Raw genomic sequence first — 19,645 nt, 5'->3', positions numbered from 1 at the left:
CAGGGTAGGAGAAAGTTTATTGATGGAATGGCGTTGCAATATAGCCCGCATGTACCTCATGACATATAGCAAGGTGGGGCGCATACATATGCCTGAATACAAACGGAAATTTTCGCTCACGGACAACTCCGCCGACCTCGACATCAATACCGGATTTTCTGCAACACAGACCCCTTAACGCCAATGCTTTAATATAAAGCTTGTGTTGCGCAGAGTTCTTTCGGGACATCGGGAATGGTAGCTCATGAAGGCAGGCAGGCACTTTTTAATATGGGCTTGAGAAATTTCTTGCATGAACTGCATGTTATTTACAGGCTTCTAAATTCGCACATGGATTTTCCGTAATGGTCAGTCCCATTTCATTCAGTTTAATTTTGGTGGCATGTATAGTTACCGGAGGGACAGTGCGCAATGCTACACTGCTAGAAAAAATACACCGATAACGCTTTGGAGCACTTAGATATTGAATTTATTGCAAAGGCCGTATTTCAAACACACCTCGAACTTTTCCTATGCACAGTACCCACAACCTGTCTCTTACACACTGCAAATTACGGCCAATGTTCCGCCGAAGTAAACTGTGTTTGTGAATTACTACCTTTCGCGCAAGTTTCTTGAAAAGTAATCGAAAGCGTTGTATGCGGGCATAGTTTCAATCGGGGTAGCCATGTGCTGACAGCATAATAAAGTATGTAATTTATTCCAGTCACTATAAATTTTTATTCCAACTTCTGCAATAATCCAGAATTCTGCTGCATATATTTATTAAAGGTCACACCTAACTTACATCAATTCTAACTCCATTTTTCAGATAAGGGTTCCGGTCTTTCACTGCGTCTGCACTGAAGTCGACGGCTTCGAGGAGGTCAAGGTTACGTGTTTAGTGCATCAATCTTTTCAATCATTCCTGCGTAAAATACCTTTGATTGCGCATGGTTTAACTATATTTGCGGTCTGTCGTGCACGCATTCAGAAATTAAAGTAGAAAGGTGACGAGTGAGAAGACACATTAATAGACGTGACCTGTAAGGAAGGCCATCAGACAACTAATCGAAAAAACTTAACCAAAAAGAAAAGAAGTAGGAAAGATTACATGTGTTCTCTAAACATTCTTGAATGGAAAGACACGGTAATGCCGTCTATACATGGCGGGCGCTTGACAACTGTTAAGAAAGCTATACTTCGCCCATGGAAGCAAAACACAAACAAGAAATATTTTTCGTATGTAGCGGGACACCTTCGCGTTGGGTGTTTTATACACGAGCAATCGGGATGGTTGTTTAAGATGGCCTATAGGCAAAGCGCAGGAAGGAACAGGAACACGCGAAGGCAGGAAACAAATTGCGCTGGGTTATGTTGCGTCTTACTATGTGTGTGTGGTTTCGTGCCTTCATATCTCCCTGTTTGTGTGGGCGCAATACCTATGGGCCATCTTCAGTGCAAAGACATGGAGGGATGTGGTGGTAACGGAAGGAAAAAAATTATAGGGCTTTACGTGCCAAAACCACTTTCTGATTATGAGGCACGCCGCCGTGCAGGACTCCGGAAATTTCGACCACCTGGGTATCTTTAACGTGCACCTAAATTTGAGTACACGGGTGTTTTCGCATTTCGCCCTCATCGAAATGCCGCCGCCATGGCCGGGATTCGATCCCGCAACCTCGTGTTCAGCAGCCCAACACCATAGCCACTGAGCAATCACGGCGGGTGTAACAGAAGGAACGCTAGTAAAGTACAGTAGGGGCATCTTGCCCCTGTGTAAACAATGAACGGTGATTGCACCTGCATAAATTGCAACGCACTTTACTTTGAGAACTGCCACACTGCAAGTTCAGACAAAAGTCGCTAGAAATAGCTTGACTTCATTTAGCTTGACTTGAAGTTCCTCGTGAGGAGAGATGGTGGTGGCAACGCGATTTTATTAAAAGGCGACATTCCGCCCCCACCCCTACCCAACGATAACGATCGGCGTATATTCCCTTTATGTAGGCACAATGTACAGGCCACCGAATTCTGGTCGGCAGCCATTAGATATATTGTCGGATTTCACGCATCGTCACCGTAAAAGGGAGAAGGACGTTGTCCTTTCGGGCGATTACAATATACCAGGTACAAAATCGGAATTGCGCGATGCTGGTGTTGTCGATAAAGAAAGCGCCGAGGCGATACTTGATAAGGCCTTCATTAATGGCTTAAAGCAAATCATTCAGCAACCAACACGAGTCACATCGGCGAGCAACACAATTCTAGATCTAATGTTTCTCAGAGATAACATTCCTATAGAATGCATATCATATGTTAATGACGGCATGTTGGACTACAAGGCAACTAAACGTTGTCTATCACTGCCGTCGTCAGCGTGCTCAGAAAAATTGATCGCACGAATATATGATTGCAAAAATGCCGATGATGTCAGTATTCTTGACCTTTTTGATTATCACTACCCTTATTTTTATTGCCTTTTTCATGGTAGCTCTGTGACAGTAGATGACTTATGGGCGAAACTTAAAACCTGTGTATAGCTGTGTTTGTTATGCATTGTAACCGTGAATAAAAGTAAGGTGCGTAAAGGAAACCCTTCAATTTCAAGAGATATAATACATATGAAAGGCAATATGTCAAGGCCGAGGAAACTTAAGAATAAGACACGACTTCCCTGCTACTCTGAAAATATTAGCAAAGTGGCGCATGTGTTGTCAGCAGCGATAAAAAGGGCAAAACATTCGTACATGAACGTCATACTTAGCAACTTCATTAAGGCGGCTCCTCAAACATTTTGGAGATGTTAACGCGACCACACACAAACAATACAATATGCCCTCTAAGGATGCTTTCTAAAGAGCAAACCGAATTAACTAGTACTTGAAATCCATTTTTACTCAGCACACCGGAACTTCACCAGATTTATGCCGTCGGCTGAGTGGAACCGGTAACATACTCGGTGACCTATAGCTAAAGGAATCTGGTATACTCTCACTGCTCTTTATCATCGACAATAAGATATCTTCCAGCCCAGATGGCATTCCAAATACCTTTCTCAAGAGACACGTCAAACGGGTCTCGAAATACCGTTACACTGGAAGCATAGCGCACAAAGGACGATCCACAAAGACTAGACTCGAAAAGCGCTAACTTTCAACAGAGCGTTTATTGCGGAACAGCAGCATATATACGCAACTGATTCTGCGAAGGGAAAGAAGGAGAAAAGCTTGACAATAAACGCCGCATGCTATCATGCCATGAATTCAAGCTCTGTAGATGATAATCGTCTCTAAGAGCACAGTAATAAAGTGGGCAATATTTCCCGAGACGGTCATCTGGCGGCCCATTGTAAAAAGGGTGTTGCACAACCACCTTGATAATACAGTCATTTTGCATCAGCACCGAAATGACCCCACAAGGGAAATCAAGGAAGCATCCGAGATTGCACGGGCAGGTGATCTATGCATCAGCAGGCCGTCTGTGGCATTATCATCTGCAGAGCTTGAATTCATGGCATGACGGCACGTGGCGATTTTTGTCAAGCTTTTGTCCTTCTTTCCCTTAGCAGAATCAGTTGCGTATATGTGCTCCTGTTCCGCAATAAATGCTGTGTTAATAGTTAGCGCTTGTCCTGTCTAGTCATTGTGGATCGTCCTTTGTGCGCTATGCTTCCAGTGTAACTATGTTTTACCAACCAACCCAAGCCTATACTCTTCGAAATACCTCTTACTTATTTTTAAAACATCTCTCGAATAATCTGACGTACCGAAAGCCTGGAATATAGCAAAGATTATTCCGATTCTCAAATCGAGTGACGCTACAAACTCATCAAATTACAAACCAATTGCGCTAACTTTTAGATCTTTCAAAATACTCGAACACATCATAGTAAACCGCATCGTAACCTTTGTGCAAGATAATAACTTGCTTGACAATAACCAACACGCTTTCAGAAAAGATCTGTCGACCGTTATGCAACTGATACAACAAACTGCGCATGATCTCGCTCTAAAGATTGATAACCGCGGACAGACTATTTTAGATCTATCGAAAGCCTCCAACCCGGTCATCATTATCATCACCACCACCACCACCATCATCATCATCATAATCATCATCAGCCTACTTTATATCCACTGCAGGACGAAAGTCTCTCCCTGCGATCTTCCATTACCTCTGTCCTGCGCCAACCGATTCCAAGTAGCGCCAGCGAATTTCCTAACTTCATCGCCCCATCTAGTCTTCTGCCGTCCTCGACTGCACTTCTTTTCTCCTGGGACCCATTCTGTAACCCTAATGGTCCACCAGTTATCTAACATATGCATTATATGACCTGCTTAGCTTGACTGTCTTCTTTTAATGTCAATTTAAGCTCGGCCGAGTATCACATCTAGACTCCTGGCCAAACTACAACACATTCTCGGATCTGGTAGCCTAATAAACTGGATAAAATTTTACCTTGCAGATCGACAGGAAATTGTTCAAATGGAAAGTCAGCAATCGGCTAGGGTAAAGGTGCCATCCCGTATACTACAAGCGGCAGTCTTAGCCCCATTTCTCTTTTTTTAGTGTAAATCAATGACATAGCAAATAACAAGAAATAAACGGTGCGCATGTTTGGAGACTATTGCATTATATTTTCACGTGTCTTAAAAGAGGACTCGCGACGTTTAGTGAAGACAGCTGGTTCCCGAAAAACACGGCGGTGGGAACTGGCTATCGAGTGGCGGCGGGAATGTGCGCCTCCGCAATCTTTGGCGTTGTGGAATTTCGTGAAATCCGGTCGTTCGATCTTCCCACTCCTACTCGTCGGAAGTAGGTGAGGGGGGGGCTAACGGAGGCTCGGTCCGTAAGCTCTCGAGCCATGCGGTGCGCCGCCTCATTGCTACTGTCTAGTAGTGTGTGAGCGGCTGTCTAGATGAGATGGGCACTATTGTCGTGGTTACTAGTTAATTTCAGGAGTCGTAGTGCCTCTGGGGAGATTCGACCGTTGGTGAAGTTTCGCATCGCCGTCTGGGAATCACTGATGATTATGCCCGCTTATGTTTATGATATGGCTAACGCGATAGCTATTTTCTCTGCGGTTTCTGCGTGTAGCGTGTTGTCTGTAGCACTCATCCTGCATTTTCTCTCGTAATTTATCACCACTTCTGTGTAGGCGCGCTTGTGTCTGTATCTAGCTGCGTCTACAAGTGTGGCGTGATTGTTGTTACCGAATTTCTTCTGTATATTGCGTGCTCTGCTTTCCCGTCTGCCCTGATGGTGGGTGGGATGCATATTCTTCTGTATTGGAGGTACAGTTACCATGCCTCTGATGTGTGTGGGCATATCTACTTTCACGCCATGTTAGGTATGACACCCAATAACTAGGCTCACTCTCTGGGTGAGCGATGGCAACGATGGACAGGTTAAAAACACATTACAACGTGCAATAGAAGCAGTTGAGCAATACTTAGCAGGAACTCGACTGGCGTGTTCGGCAGAGAAGTCTGAGCGCCTCATTTATTTACTATCGCGACGTGGCCGAAAACCACGCGACTACAAGGAACGAAGCAATGGGGAAATTCACCTAACTACGGCAGATGGTACGCTGATACCCAAACTTGACAAGATCAGATTATTGGGCCTCATGATTGGAAGTAACAGCTACAATGGAGAGACCATACGCAATTTAGGCAATATGACATCTCAAATCATGCTGCTGCTTAAACGAATAGCCAACATAGTGGAGTGAAAGAAGGCAATCTGCTTAGGCTAGTCCAAGCGCTCGTAATAGGCAGAATAGTATACGTCGCATCGTACCTACAATGGTACTCGTCAGAAAAATGCAAATTAGACGGCTTAATCAGAAAAATCTATAAGCAAGCAATCGGACTCTCCATCGCCACCAGCAAAGATGGACTACTGCAGTTAGGTCTCTACAATACACTGGATGAGCTAATTGAGGCACAACACATAGCACAATACGCAAGCCTGTCTAAAATTAAAACATGTAGGCAAATATTGGAAACTTCATCTTGAAGAAATATTATTTATTCACATTGTCGTACACGATGCCCAGTGCCTTGCTGTGTACTTTGGCGTTCAATTTCCTCTTGCATACCTTAAAATACGTTATCCCTATATGCCTATTTGAACGCTCATTTGTTTCGTGTTCTGACATGTTAATAACTTGAATTTTTGGCGAGCAAAATCAATTTGATACGCTCGGAATGTACAACCACTCCTCGCGAAGTATGACGCCCCATCGATATAGGCGTCACGTTGCGAGCCACTCGAGGGTCAATAAACACAATGCGGTCGTTACCTTTATTTGTTTGCAGCCACTTACCAAGCCTATCACCTTATCATTTCATAGCGTGTTGTTTTGGCCATCCGCCCTTAGACACGCATAAAAGCGTGGTGCTGAGGAGTTTGATGCGAATATGAGCTGTGCACGCCACTAGTCGTCTGTGTCTGATATTACTGACCAACTCAAAGGTAAGTTGTTGTCCATTATGACTGCAGATTCATTTAGTGATTGTGAACATATCCGAGTTTAAACCATCAAATTGCTTTATTCGGACATCTGCCTAAAGTGTGCACCTGCTACAGCGAATGAAAAAGCTTTCGACAAATAGCGGATCATATGTGTGTCTAATACTGAAAGTATAATATATTAAATGTATGTCACTTCTGGGTGGGCTCCTGTAAATTTACCATCGTCGCAAAGAACCCACCAACTCTTTCATGCAGATGGAAATGGAAGGCGTCGAATTCACATTACTGGTTCGGACATTCGTCTATATTGAACAGCATTAGCAAATATATGAGGAAATAGTAGGATAGATTCCTTGGCGACATTAGAGTATTCTTCCACTGGTTAGCGCAACGTACGGCCACCGTTCTACCAGTTCGTTACAGTAGCCTTTTATTAACGGTGTTTTTCATTTTCTTATTGCGAATGAATGTGCATCGCACATATACGCAAAGAAAGCGCAGAGATGGGAGATGTTCAATACCTGAAGTGTATATAAGATGTCCTACAGAATTATTTTACTCAAGGCAGTGTGTATGCACTAGTGATGAAACATAGTGCACAATTTTGAGTTCGAGGTCTTTCAGCATAAGAATAGCAAATAATGTTTTAAATCTTTGCAATCGTCTGCTTTTTGAGCATCTTTTTTGTACGCAAGTAAGCTATTTGAATTTCTGTGCTTTAATAATACAGCTTCCAGTAACAAAAGAAATAAGATGATTCAATAAATGTGAAAGTCACAGATGTACTTTAATATAAACATTCTCAAATAATTTTTTGTTAGTAAACTTCCACCCATTCTCTTCCTATGTCAGAAAGCAGATTAGCCAGATTCAGTGTCCCTACTTGGCAGATGGTGTGCATTTTTTGCAGACGACTCCAGTTTTTAAACACAAAATTATATTCGCTTCGAAGCCTATAGTGGCGCAATCACATGCAAAGTTCCTTTTGAGAAAAGCACATTAGGTTGGACTGTATAGTTCGACGTCAGTAATGTATTTCTTCTAGCTGAACGTTCACGCCAATGATTCATGCTAATTAACTAGAGTATGTAGCTAAGCGGAATTAAGGTTAAACAATTTAGAACAATTCTTCTATACGCAGCCAGTGAGCGAACTGGTTGTTGTGGCAAAAGAGTTCTTTGAGAAGTGCTATCACGTATCTGAGACATTCAAAGCATGACACTCTTTAAATTATATCGCTTTGATAGTAAATCTATAAAACAGAGTTTACGCAAATAATATCATCGCTCGTCAGCTTGATTACGCAGTAACTCTCTGATTCTCTGAAGACTCTGATTCGCCCTCGTTTTTCGCAATTGTATCAGAAGGTACATTAGTGGGAATTCTCTTTAAAAGAAAAGCGGTTCCAACAAAAGTTATCATCTTTTCTCTATCACTTACGAGCCGGTTAGTAATGATGTTTCTTGTCTGTGTAGCAATGTACTATGTATTCAAGTCGTGTTGACCTTTTCTTCATATGTGTTTGCAAACATCTTTTACACTTCTGAAGACAGCTGAAATAGAGCAATTTTTCTAGTCGCCTGACTGGCATACCAGTGGCTATTGGTGGCTTTTAACGGTATCCTCGTCCATGCTGTGGTATCAAATTGCTGATGCGAAAGACGGTCACATTAGTAGCGGACAGTGTATTCCACAAGCATTAATTATTGTGTTGTAGAATTTACGAAAATGCGCTTCCTTCCTTTCAAAAAGCGGCGTCACAAGCGTCGGCCATTATTTAGCGCTATGTAGATATTCGCTTAAGGAAGAGACTGTTCTTGTAGTTGTGTAGAGTACTTTGCGTTACCTATTGCGAAATGTTTCACGCTATGCTTTACAACCCAGTACCGCCCCTAAAAAAACACAGTGAAACATATAAACTAGAGATGAGTTCGTTTACTTCAGCTTAGAATTATTGAAACGAAAAAAAAAAACACTAGGTTATGTAAGTAAATTTCAAATTCTTGAAAACAATAAATTATGGGGTTTTACGTGCCAAAACCATTTTCTGATTACGAGGCACGCCGTAGTGGGGGACTCCGGAAATTTATACAACCTGGGGTTCTTTAACGGGCACCTAAATCTAAGTACACGGGTGTTTGCGCATTTCGCCCCCATCGAAATGCGGCCGACGTGGCCGGGATTCGATCCCACCACTTCGCGCTTAGCAGCCCAACACCATAGCCACTGAGCAACCACGACGGGTTTTGGAAACATATTCAAAAATAAAAGAAACTAAGTGAGAAATACAGAAAATACGAAAGAAATTGCTTTGTATTGTATTCTATTGAAAAAATAATTTGAGGTTATGCTAAATTCCTCCTCTCTGAATAATTTTGATCGCGCAGAGCACACAAGAAATGCCACCCCTACTATACTACGCGCACGACAATGGTGGAAAGAAAGATAACAGAGACACTTCCAAAAACTTGCTACAAAACTCCAATAAAAATGCTTGTTATAGTCTTTTAAACGCGTGTTTCTTTTTTCAGGTAAAGTTTTTCCCTCCTCTAATACCTCCAGTCATGAAGCACGCTGCTGCCATCATTTGCATTCTGAGCCATGTTATTATAGCAGGTAAGATGCGCCCAACTCATGAACGCGCCTTAGTGTATCAAAGCTCATGATTTAATTTTACGAGAAAATTTGTGATTCATGTCATACTTGGGTAACTCGAGACGTGGTGTGTACAATGTTCCACAATCAATGAAGCCTTTAGACCGCACGATTACCAGTGAGGCTATTGGGGAACGGCTACGGGAGAACGATTCCCGTTTTTGGTATTTACACCGATGCAAAATATTAGGCGGCTGCAAAGTTAAAATAATCTGCATCTCGCCCGGCAAGTCCGCGCTTTATAATCCCACAAATCTTCAATTGGACATCTTGGATTGGGTTATCTAATTAACTGAAAACAGGTCTGATAAATCGAATTTCTATAATGTGTGCAGAATAACGTAATGTGATGGACAATACATGCAAAATAACTTAGTTTAACACAAGGTAATCACCCAAATTTCACTGCATTGCACCTAATGAACACATGCCCCAATCGGTGACCAGAAGCAATGGTGGTGTGCTTAGCATTTGTTGATCTAGGAGTGAGTCCACAAAGTTTATATCGATTTTCAGCTATGTTCCATTTACCACTTAACAGCAAGTTATTTAAAATGTCAAATGGAACTGAAGTGGAACGAAAACTAGTTTGCCTATGAGCGCAGTTTAGTTCGAAAGAAAATTATCACAGCTTCTAATGAACTAACGTAAACTCTTCTACGAAACATATATTTGACTTCGGTCTGTAATGAATGAAATTGTTTGGAAGTGTTCTAGGCATCATTATGAGTTCGCTGTTTGAGAAAATATGCACAAATACAGTGTCCCAATTAAAAAACATCTAATATATACCAGTCTCCAACTCTACAGAAGTAACCATCGACCCAGCAGCATACTCGTTAGTGCAAACAACGACTGCCGCAATCATACATTTTTCAAATATTTTTTTGTTAATGTTTAGCGCACAAGTGTGCTGTGTCTAAATTAATCTTGATCAAAGGCTAAATAAATAACCATAAGTAATATTTGGGGATCATAGTTAAGGTAATGTGTTGGAAAACAAGAAAATATTCTTGCATGTGAACAGGGTGCAACGATATGAAATCTAAAGACTATTGAATTCGATATTGTTTTACAATGCAAAATTGATAAATGAGTCTAGGTTGCCGGAACCACCGTAGGTTTTTGTTTAATATTTTCCGGCAACTAAGAAAATAAAAGTTTGGAAAAGCGGGGGACCTAAATTTGATTAATGTGCATAAGCTAAGTCTTGCAGAAAATTTCCGAAATATTTGCTTCGCACTTCGCGATCACCGATGTCTTCAACTGCATACAGCTGCATTTGTATTTCTCCTGTGTTATAATAAGCCTTTGGCCTGTTCTGCCTAAATTAGAAATATTCTGTAATTGGTTGTTGAAAGAATAGCTATCAAGTTATTAGATGTCACCGCAATGTTTTCAAGATATGTTGTTACTTATGCAGTGCTGCTCTTCATTGGTGCAAAACACATCCTACGTAATGAAATCACAATAAGAAGATGTTCGACATAATACTTAAACCAAGCATACCTTCTCCCACGAGACAAGTGGTCACTATTTGCACCATATTTGAAGATTTAGCACTATACCACAATGTGGACCGTGTTAAACTTAGCCGGCGGCATAGACAACTTATAAATTCGAAGCGTAAATGGCAGGGAAAAGTAAAGGCGGCTGGGTACAAAACCATGACCAAGTTATTCAGGAAACCAAGTTTTCTGACATTCAGTAAGCGCAAAAAAAAACTTGAAATATAAATTCCTATCCATAATTCTTTTATTGTGTCGCTATAATTTGTACTCAGTGAGGGTAACGGGCTATATTCCTGAATATAACAGTGTTGACACCAAGGTTAGGGATCGCAACGCTTGGATTGGTGCAACCTGCAACAATTTCAGAGTCCTCTCTGCAAATATAGCCATAAAAACAACACGAATATAAACAACAAACAACAACAAATATATAACAACAAATATAAAACAACAAATATAAAACAATAAAATATAAACAAGCGTGCTTCTTTCTCAGATGAAAGAACTGTAGGCTAAATATAGAGCTACGTGCCTACCATGTTCATGGCTGCCGTGATGAAGTTCGTTTTATAGCTTTTTTTTAGTAATATTTAAGTACCAGTACAAAGATGCATAATTTCCGCTGCGTTTTGCTCTGCTTGCTTTCCTGTGAACTTCAAGTGGTTGTAAAGGACGCGAAGTTCATCTCCTGATTTCCACGGATTTTGACGCTCTGAAAGTTTCTCTAGTACTATGTCTCCAAAGGAGTATTGCACAACGTGACAACAACAAGTAGGGCCTGCTAAGTTGGTTTCACGGAAAACCGGAAGAAAAAAATGAGTAGAATTATTGCTGGAGAAATATTAAATACTTCGTTGGGCATATCAATCAATTTGTTTGGTTCTATTTGTCAAAATCTCGATCCGATTATGAGGCACTCTGTTATGGGGGACTGCGGCTTATTTCGACCACCCGTAATACATTAATGTGCATCTGATGCATAGTAGGTACAAGTCTTTGAACTTGACAGTCTCCTGAACGTGGCAGCCACGGCCAGGATCAAACTCGTGACCACGTGTTCAGAAGCAGAACGTCATGACCAGTGATGTAAACCTGCTGCTAATGGGGTCAAAAATATATGTTACAAAATAATTATTTCAGATTGCGACGTACGAGAGCTGAAGGTATGATATGGAAGCCCTTTGAATGCTCGGCCAGCGGAATTTGCCGGTTACTTCTTCATAAAGAAAGGTACAATCCCTGAATGTCATGGCAGGTAACGACTCTAAATTAGCATGCGCGAGAATGGTGATGGTGCAAGAATTCCAGGAAAAAATACGTTAAGCATTTATGATAGTTAGCTCCCATGATTCGACATAGAAGACTGTATGCGGCGTAGGGAGTGCACTTTGATTCAATTGTTTTCCCCGTTGCTCATTTTTCTCCTTACAGCGTCAGCCCACAGTATCCCCGCGGAGAAGCACTCGCTGGAAGCGCTCTTCGGCAGCGAATTGAAGGAAGCAGCCAGAGACGCCATCTTAGTTGGTCAGATTCTTCGAAACGCTGCACGCGATCTCACAAAAGGAGGAAGTAACTACATCCCGGTGAGTAGACACATGCGTGAGAGTGTGGTCGTCACACAAATATTTTCATTCACCCTTTCAAATTTGGTGGTGTCAAGTGACTACATTAAAGGAACCGCCGCACGGAATTCCTCAAACTCACTCGACGCGAAGCCACCGTAGTCCTCAGGAAATTGCCAGAAGTTGTGGTCACCCATGGCAATACAACCAAAATCCTGCAGAAAAATCTAGCTAAGCAACTCAATAGCAGCAGCAAGGCTCTTTGTTTGACTTGAGGACCGAGGACGTTGTAAGCGCCGAAAAACTAAGTGTGACATATTGTAGAGTGAACATATGTACAATAGAAGTTCAAGAAAACAGTATGAGAAAAGTGGTTTTCGAGCTTCATACCCTAGATTATATTGGGGCATACCAATTAGATGCCAGCATGGCACATTAGTTGTAAAATTGGGATTGGGAGAAGTCTATTCATTTAACGCCATAGCGTTTCCGAAGCGTTTTTTTTTTAATCGTAGTGCACGTTTTTTCGCCTTTCTGCATAAGTACTTGTTCGGAATTATTAGAGCTAAAGCTGTGGTATACCCCATAAGGCATTCCGGTGCATGTACATTATTCACCGATAAAAGCAAAGTAGACTCATCACACTCGTGTTTACAACCTTTTCGTGCGATGAAGAAGCTCAGAGTCACCTAGAGGACCTTGGCCTACGAATATCAACTACTCATTGCACAATGCGACTTGGAACATAAGGTATCAGTACCTGTGATATCTTAGCGCCCATTGGGCCCTATAACGTAAAATTATTCCAAACGTTTCTATTCCAATTCTGCAGTCAGCCCTCGGCAATTGGTCAAAAACATTTTGGACCACCCCCGCTTAACCTGTCTGTCACGCGACGTCCTGAAAACCGCGATAGCTCCGCATCTCATATGATGTGTACACACTGCTTATGCATGCTTTGACCGAACAAAAGAAAAATAGTTATTTCTGATTCGACGACTTTGAGCCATTAGCCCTCGACTATTGGTCCAGAATTTTCGGGCTGCACCCACTTCACCTGCCTGTCGCGCGACGTCACAAAACCGCAAGAACTCACCGCGTCAAAGTGACGTGTATGCAGTAAAGATGCATTAATAAACCGAACAAAACTGAGTTTTCTTCTGAATAGCCGCAGGCTGCCCCGTTCCGAAAGCAATAAAAGATGGCTGCCACTGATCGCTCAGGTACTGGCTACTCGCACCTGCTGGAGAGCATGGGTTTATTTGCGTGTAAGAAAACTTCTTGCGTGGCCGCGTAACGTGTTCGAGCAGTTTCGGCACGTTGGCAACCTCGTTCTGGCAACTCTTATTTGTTGAGGATGCGTTTTAGCGCCATTCTTAAGCTTCCGTTGCATGCCGCCCCGATTGTCGACAATCCACCGCAAACTTTGTAAGGGTAAGCGGACCAATCGCAGACGCCGGCACCACCCTCTTCATTTGGTTATCGATTTTCAGTGCAATGGCTTGGACCCATCGAATCCCTCTCCCCTTGAGAGTGCTCCTCGCCTCTTGTCAGCCAATTAGATAAGACAAGCCGCTCAGTGTAAGCAAAGTTATTCGTTTTTCAAGCAAACAAAAGTGGCCTCCTAGAACGAGGATAGCGTTTGATTGGTCTGTTGACACAACCCTGCGGGTGACCGCCCGATACTTGCGTCGGCGGTTACGCAAGTTTGACGTCAGGACATTGGAATAAAACATATTGGAATAGTTTTAGGTTGTAGGGCGCTTCGTTGCAATCTTAAAAAGAAGCAGCGAAGACCGTATCCGTTACAGGCATAGGTAGCGGTGCAAGGTAGATAGAGAAGTTCTCAGGAAGAAAAAGTTCACCAACGATTACGATATTCCCTAATGGAAAATTTGAGCACAGTTCGGGCGCTATAACGTAAAACAATTCCAAACTTTTCTATTCCAATTCCGCAATCAGCCCACCGCGACTGGTCAAAAACTTTTTTGGACCACCCCCACTTCACCTGTCTGTCAAGCGACGTCACGAAAACCGCGATAGCTCCCCATCTGATATGACGTGTACACACTGATTATGCATAGATTGACCGAAGAAAACAAATATGGTTATTTCGGATTCGACGCCTTTTTGGCATTAGCCCTCGGCTATTCGTCAAAAGCTTTTGAGCTACGCCCACTTCACCTGCCTCTCACGCGACGTCACAAAACCGCAAAAACTTACCGCGTCAAAGTGACGCGTACGCGTTAAAGATGCAATAATATGCCGAACAAAACTGAATTTTCTTCTGAATAGCCGCAGGCTGCCCCATTCCGAAAGGAATAAAAGATGGCTGCCGCCGATCGCTCCGGCACTGGCTACTCGCCCCTGCCGGAGAGCGTGGGGTTATTTGCGTGTAATAAACTTCTAGCGTCGCCGTGTAACGTTATCGAGAGCTTTCAGCACGTTTACGACCTCGTTCTGCCAACTCTTCTTTGCTGAGGATCCGTTTTAGCGTCATTCTTCAGCTTCCGTTGCGTACCGCCGTCAGTGTCGATGAGCCACCGCAAGCTAAGTAAGAGAAAGCGGACCAATCGCAGACGCTGGCACGACCCTCTTCATCTGGTTATCGATATTCAGTGCAGTGGCTCGGCCCCATCGAATCCCTCTTTACTTGAGCGTGTTCCTCGCCTCCTGTGAGCCAATTAGATAAGACAATCTGCTCAGTGCAAGCAATTTTATTCGTTTTTCAAGCAAACAAAATGACCTCCCATGAACGAGGGGAGCATTTGATTGGTTTGTTCAGACAGCCCTGCGGGTGACCGCCCGATGCTTGCGTCGGCGGTTACGCAAATTTGACGTCAGGAGATTGGAATAAAAACATATTGGAATAGTTTTACGTTATACGGCCCCTCGTTAGGTGTTTTTGAATGCTCGATGTATTAAGGCGAATAAGTTGAGAGAGACATGTGCGCATGGTACCGTTTCAGACCCCGCCTTATTTTACATGCGTGCTGTTTCTTGAAAGTAAGAACTCGCACCCCTGTATTCTGGCGTCAGCGACGCAGAACCTCCGCTCGGGTTAGAGTTTCTGTACAGTCACTGTAGCTCGGGTTACCCTTCAGCAACAGAGGGAGACGCAGTACTTCCACCGCTTGCATCGCGTTCTATTCGCAAAGAAAGCGTGAACTCGGGAACGCGTGGCTCGCGCTGAGCGCATCCTCTAGCGGTTGCAGTGAACGCCAATTAGCACATGCGCAGTGGGTCAGAAGCCCACGCCAGTGCTTTGTTTCCATACATGGTATCGGTGGACGCACTCGCCGCATGCCTTAGTAATGGCGTCATCGGCGACTGGGTTACGGCGCACGCTATTATGACGCCATCTATTAGCGGGTCGCTGCCGTTCAGTACGTCTTGCTCCCCACTCCTCTTTCCTCTTCACCCTTTCGCCACACTCTCCTCCTCCACTTTCCTCGTCATGCATCAGCTGTGCCCTCCTCCTCCGGTTTATTGCTCACGCTTTCTTCGCTATTGCCGTCTTTCATCCTCCGCTGCGCTCATTCTTTATCCGTCGGTGGGCGGGTTCACTCTACCAGTTACGTCGATGCCTAGGCCAGCGCTCAACGAACAAACGGGCGCGTATGAGCTGCGCTGTACAAAAAAATATTGTTAAAATTATTCAGTACAGTACTACTCGACCACTCCTTCCTTTAGAGCTTATGTGTAGGTTTCTGACATTAAACAATCTTAATCAGTGAATCCCTCTATCCTTTCGAAGTGTGCACCAAAAAGTGCTGTAGGAATGAAAGCCAATAAAAATATTGCTGTGAGCCTCTGTTTCTACAGAGCAAACAGACAGTGATGACACCTTCTCTCTCATGTTTTCTTCTCTCAGACTGAAGAGTATTGATTCCGCACCTTCTGGAACAAGGTCGTAGCGGCAATAAGCAAGGCCGCTGCAAAGGTCAAGGACATCCTGAAGGAAATTGGAGATCACCTGAAGGAGGCTGTGAAAGATGTCGCCATTGCCGTTGCTGATTCTGCGGTAGACACCTTGAAACAGAAAGCGACGGCGAAGGCGATTGAACTTGTGACCAAGGTATTTGAGAAGACCGCAGTGAACTACTCCTCTCAAGACTCCCAGAACAATGGCGATATCGTGAAAGAAGTATGTGCTCGAATGGACCTCGTTGGCACGAAACTTATTGAGCAGGGAAAGAAGATCATCACTAAGTAACGCTTGCCCATGTGAAAAAAAAAATGTGCGTGATATCGTGCCACGTACCAGAATAGATGAACTTTCATGCATCTGTAAATGTGCGATTTTCTTACGTTTTGATTATTCATTATAGGTAAGCATCATTAGGACGATTTAAACGCGGGCCAATAGACTCACTGTTCTTTTACCTGTGCGGGCTTTCTTTTATTAAATGAAGCTCGTGGAAAGCGCACTTTATTGTATAGGACTAGTAAGACAAAGATCACAACTTCTGCGCATCAGCCGTATTTCCAGGTTGTGCCAGAAAATTATAGCAAAGTGGCTTAAAGAATTAATGGCGCAATACGCGGTTAGGATAACTACGGTTTTCCTTAATCAATCCTTATCTGCTACTAAAATAACCTTTGTGTGTAATTATCTGGCTAATCAGAGAAAGAAATCACCGGTGAGGTTCCGCATAAATGAAAGCGTGTGAGGGTGAGCCGGCGAACGCGGTTTAATCACGCGTGCGTGAGCTAGGAACGCGGCCCGCATGCCATGCCGTTGCATGCGCTCTCCTGTTGCGTGCGAGGCAGAAGGGAGAGGCAAGGGAGGAGGGTCGTTCTTCTCCGGCGGCTGCTACGGTGCCTCGATGTCCTTCTCGCTCGCCGCTTCGTACCGAGTGGAGACAACCGCGGCGTCTTCTACGGCGTTGGCCACGCAAATCGCGGTCGCCGTTGTAGACGCCTTTGACGTACGCCGTAGCGACGCGTTGCCGGCGCTCGTGTGTCTTGAAAGCGGTGTGCGACCTGGCTAAAATGCGCGCCCACGCGGGCCTAATCTTCAAAGCGATCTGCGATGTTTGTAGAGTGTGTGTAGTGTCGGTAGCTTCGTATGCGCTGTGCTCTCAGCGTTTCGTACGCGTTGAAGCGACAGGTGCACGTAGGTCAATTGGCTCACGGCTCCTGCCACGATTCTTAACTCCAGCTTTTTCACGGACATTTCCCGCTGTCGTTGAGCGATGTGTGTTCAGGTCTACCTCTGCGCGTGTGACACCGTGCTGGTTAACTTAGTCAAAACACGTTGACGGGCTAGTTAGTTTGAAGCCACGATAGAACGTCTAAGCGCGACTGAACAAGGACGTAGACACAAACAGACAGTGCTATTCCCGTGGGTCTGTTTTTTTCTACGTCCACGTGGAGTCACGCTTACTTATCCTGTCATTGTTAATTTAGTTAGTAAGCGGGTTTTTACAAGTTTATACGGCCGATAAAGCTGCTCTCCTTACTTCGTACAGCTATATACTAACTAGCTCTCACAATCGGTGCTTCGCCTTCCTGGCGAAACTGCAAATGTTATTATTTACAGAATAAAAGAATTTTCTATTTTTTAGCCATTGCTCCTATTCGGTTTCGCAACAAGTTTGGCACCATGATAAAATATTTTCACGATTCCGAAATCAATTTTCTAAGAGGCTACCAGATCCGCGCTAATACCATTATATTTGCGAATCGTGAAGAACACAACCAAAAATACGGCAACTGCATAATTCTTACTTCTGGGCTCTCTAAATGTGGCTACGCTATTTATTTATTTATTGATACCTAAATTATAGTTATACAGATAAATAAATAGTGTTCGCGACCTCACAAGAAAAAAAGAACATTGAGTAACATTTGTAACTACCTTACCTTTTAACGCTTGTCCTGTTCGTAAATACAGCATTCGTGGAACAAATAAATTCTCTTGTCTGTTGCAATTCATTACAATTATTGTGTTCATAAAGAATCAAGAAACACTATCACAATCAGCTCATAAAGAATATTTTTTCACAATTCTTGAAGTTTCGATACAGCCTTAAAAGTCACTCCTATACCACGTCTGCTTATTTTGTCAAATCAGTGAGAGTAGTTTCTTTGTATAATTGCTATTGTAAGATCTTGGTGCAGACTTGTACTGTTTCTTGCCCACAAGCTCGCCTCAGTAAAAGTTATTTGCCTTCAACTTTACTTCACAATATTTCTGCTTTTCACTACACAATACAGAGTAAAGCAATTTGAAGCTCCAAAGTTGTAGAACTGTCCAAGGACTTGATCACCGCATTATATATTGGTAATAAAGTTGAAAATACAGCAAGTGGTTGGAAATAAAAGGTTAGTGTGGTAGACTTACGTTATCGATTAAATAAAAGAAAATAGGCAACAAACTCTACTGAAGCAGCACTGAACTTTTTTTAAGAGTTTAATAATAAAACATGATCTACGACACACAAATTGTTGCTGTAGCTATAGCGCATATGTCAGACCAGTGTTCAAGAACATTAGCAAGCTAAAACTACAAGGAAACTTGTTTGTGAAGAAGCAGTAGGGGTCGTGCTAGCTCGGGAAGTAAAAAAAGAAGGACGCCAGAAAGCAAAGTAGAAGCTGTCAAGTCTGGTATATTTAGACTCCGTTTGCAAATGTTTGCGGGAAAAGCTCGATGTGAGTGGAAGAAATTGAGGGGCACGTTTTAGGTTAAAAATTTCACGTCCAAACCGCAACTTTCGTAGGTGGCCATGACGTCACGTCTTTATAAGTATTATGAAGTATTTTAGCCCCAACAGGGTACAAGCTGCAATGGCTGAGTCTATTGCTGCTTTATAACGTGGTCTTAATCACACACACACACACACACACACACACACACACACACACACACACACACACACACACACACACACACACACACACACACATATATATATATATATATATATATATACCCGATGAAGTATATAACTTGAGATTATTAATAGGACAAGCAATTACCTCCACCGACATTTAAATACGTTCCATAAATTGCCATTCATAATCAGCAACATGAGGTACATTGGTATGATCCTCGCGGCTGAAAATTGAAGAAAAAAACGTATTAAAAGCAGAGGGGCATTCATTGTCAGAGAGGGGACTATTTGTCTCACTATGTAAGGCTATCCGGTTAGAGTCCCGGTCAAGTAACATAACTGGCCAACACTTTCTCGCATTCGAATGTAGGAGAGCAGATAAATCTGTGGAGAAATATTTATATTTAGCTCCAGAGCGCTATAACGTAAAACTATTCCAAACTTTTCTATTCCAATTCTGCTATCAGCCCTCCCCGATAGGTCAAAAGCTTTTTTCAACCACCCCCACTTCACCTGTCTGTCACGCAACGTCACGAAAACCGCGATACCTCCCCAACTGATATACCTGGCAATATACCTGGAATATGAACCTGGCAACGTTTAACGCTAGAACGTT

General features: G+C 43.1%; 1 protein-coding gene across 2 annotated transcripts in view; it reads left to right on the top strand.

Annotated features, from left to right (window-relative positions):
* The window catches only part of LOC126540481 (uncharacterized), an 87,691-nt gene that overhangs the window by 25,127 nt on the left and 42,919 nt on the right, over positions 1–19,645 (top strand). Inside the window, exons 7-10 of one of the 2 annotated variants that reach the window (XM_050187299.3) lie at positions 812–871; positions 8,994–9,078; positions 12,060–12,211; positions 16,065–18,130. In XM_050187299.3, the coding sequence (XP_050043256.2) occupies positions 812–871; positions 8,994–9,078; positions 12,060–12,211; positions 16,065–16,079 (312 nt within the window). In that variant the 3' untranslated portion in view covers positions 16,080–18,130. Of the gene's footprint in view, positions 1–811; positions 872–8,993; positions 9,079–12,059; positions 12,212–16,064; positions 18,131–19,645 lie in introns of those variants that run through there. The other variant, XM_055076053.2, reaches the window with a different exon arrangement.

This window comes from Dermacentor andersoni, chromosome 2 (genome assembly GCF_023375885.2).
Source record: "Dermacentor andersoni chromosome 2, qqDerAnde1_hic_scaffold, whole genome shotgun sequence".
Classification (NCBI taxonomy): Eukaryota; Metazoa; Arthropoda; class Arachnida; order Ixodida; family Ixodidae; genus Dermacentor; species Dermacentor andersoni.
Note: the sequence above shows the minus strand (reverse complement) of the source record. Positions and strands in the feature narration are given on the sequence as shown.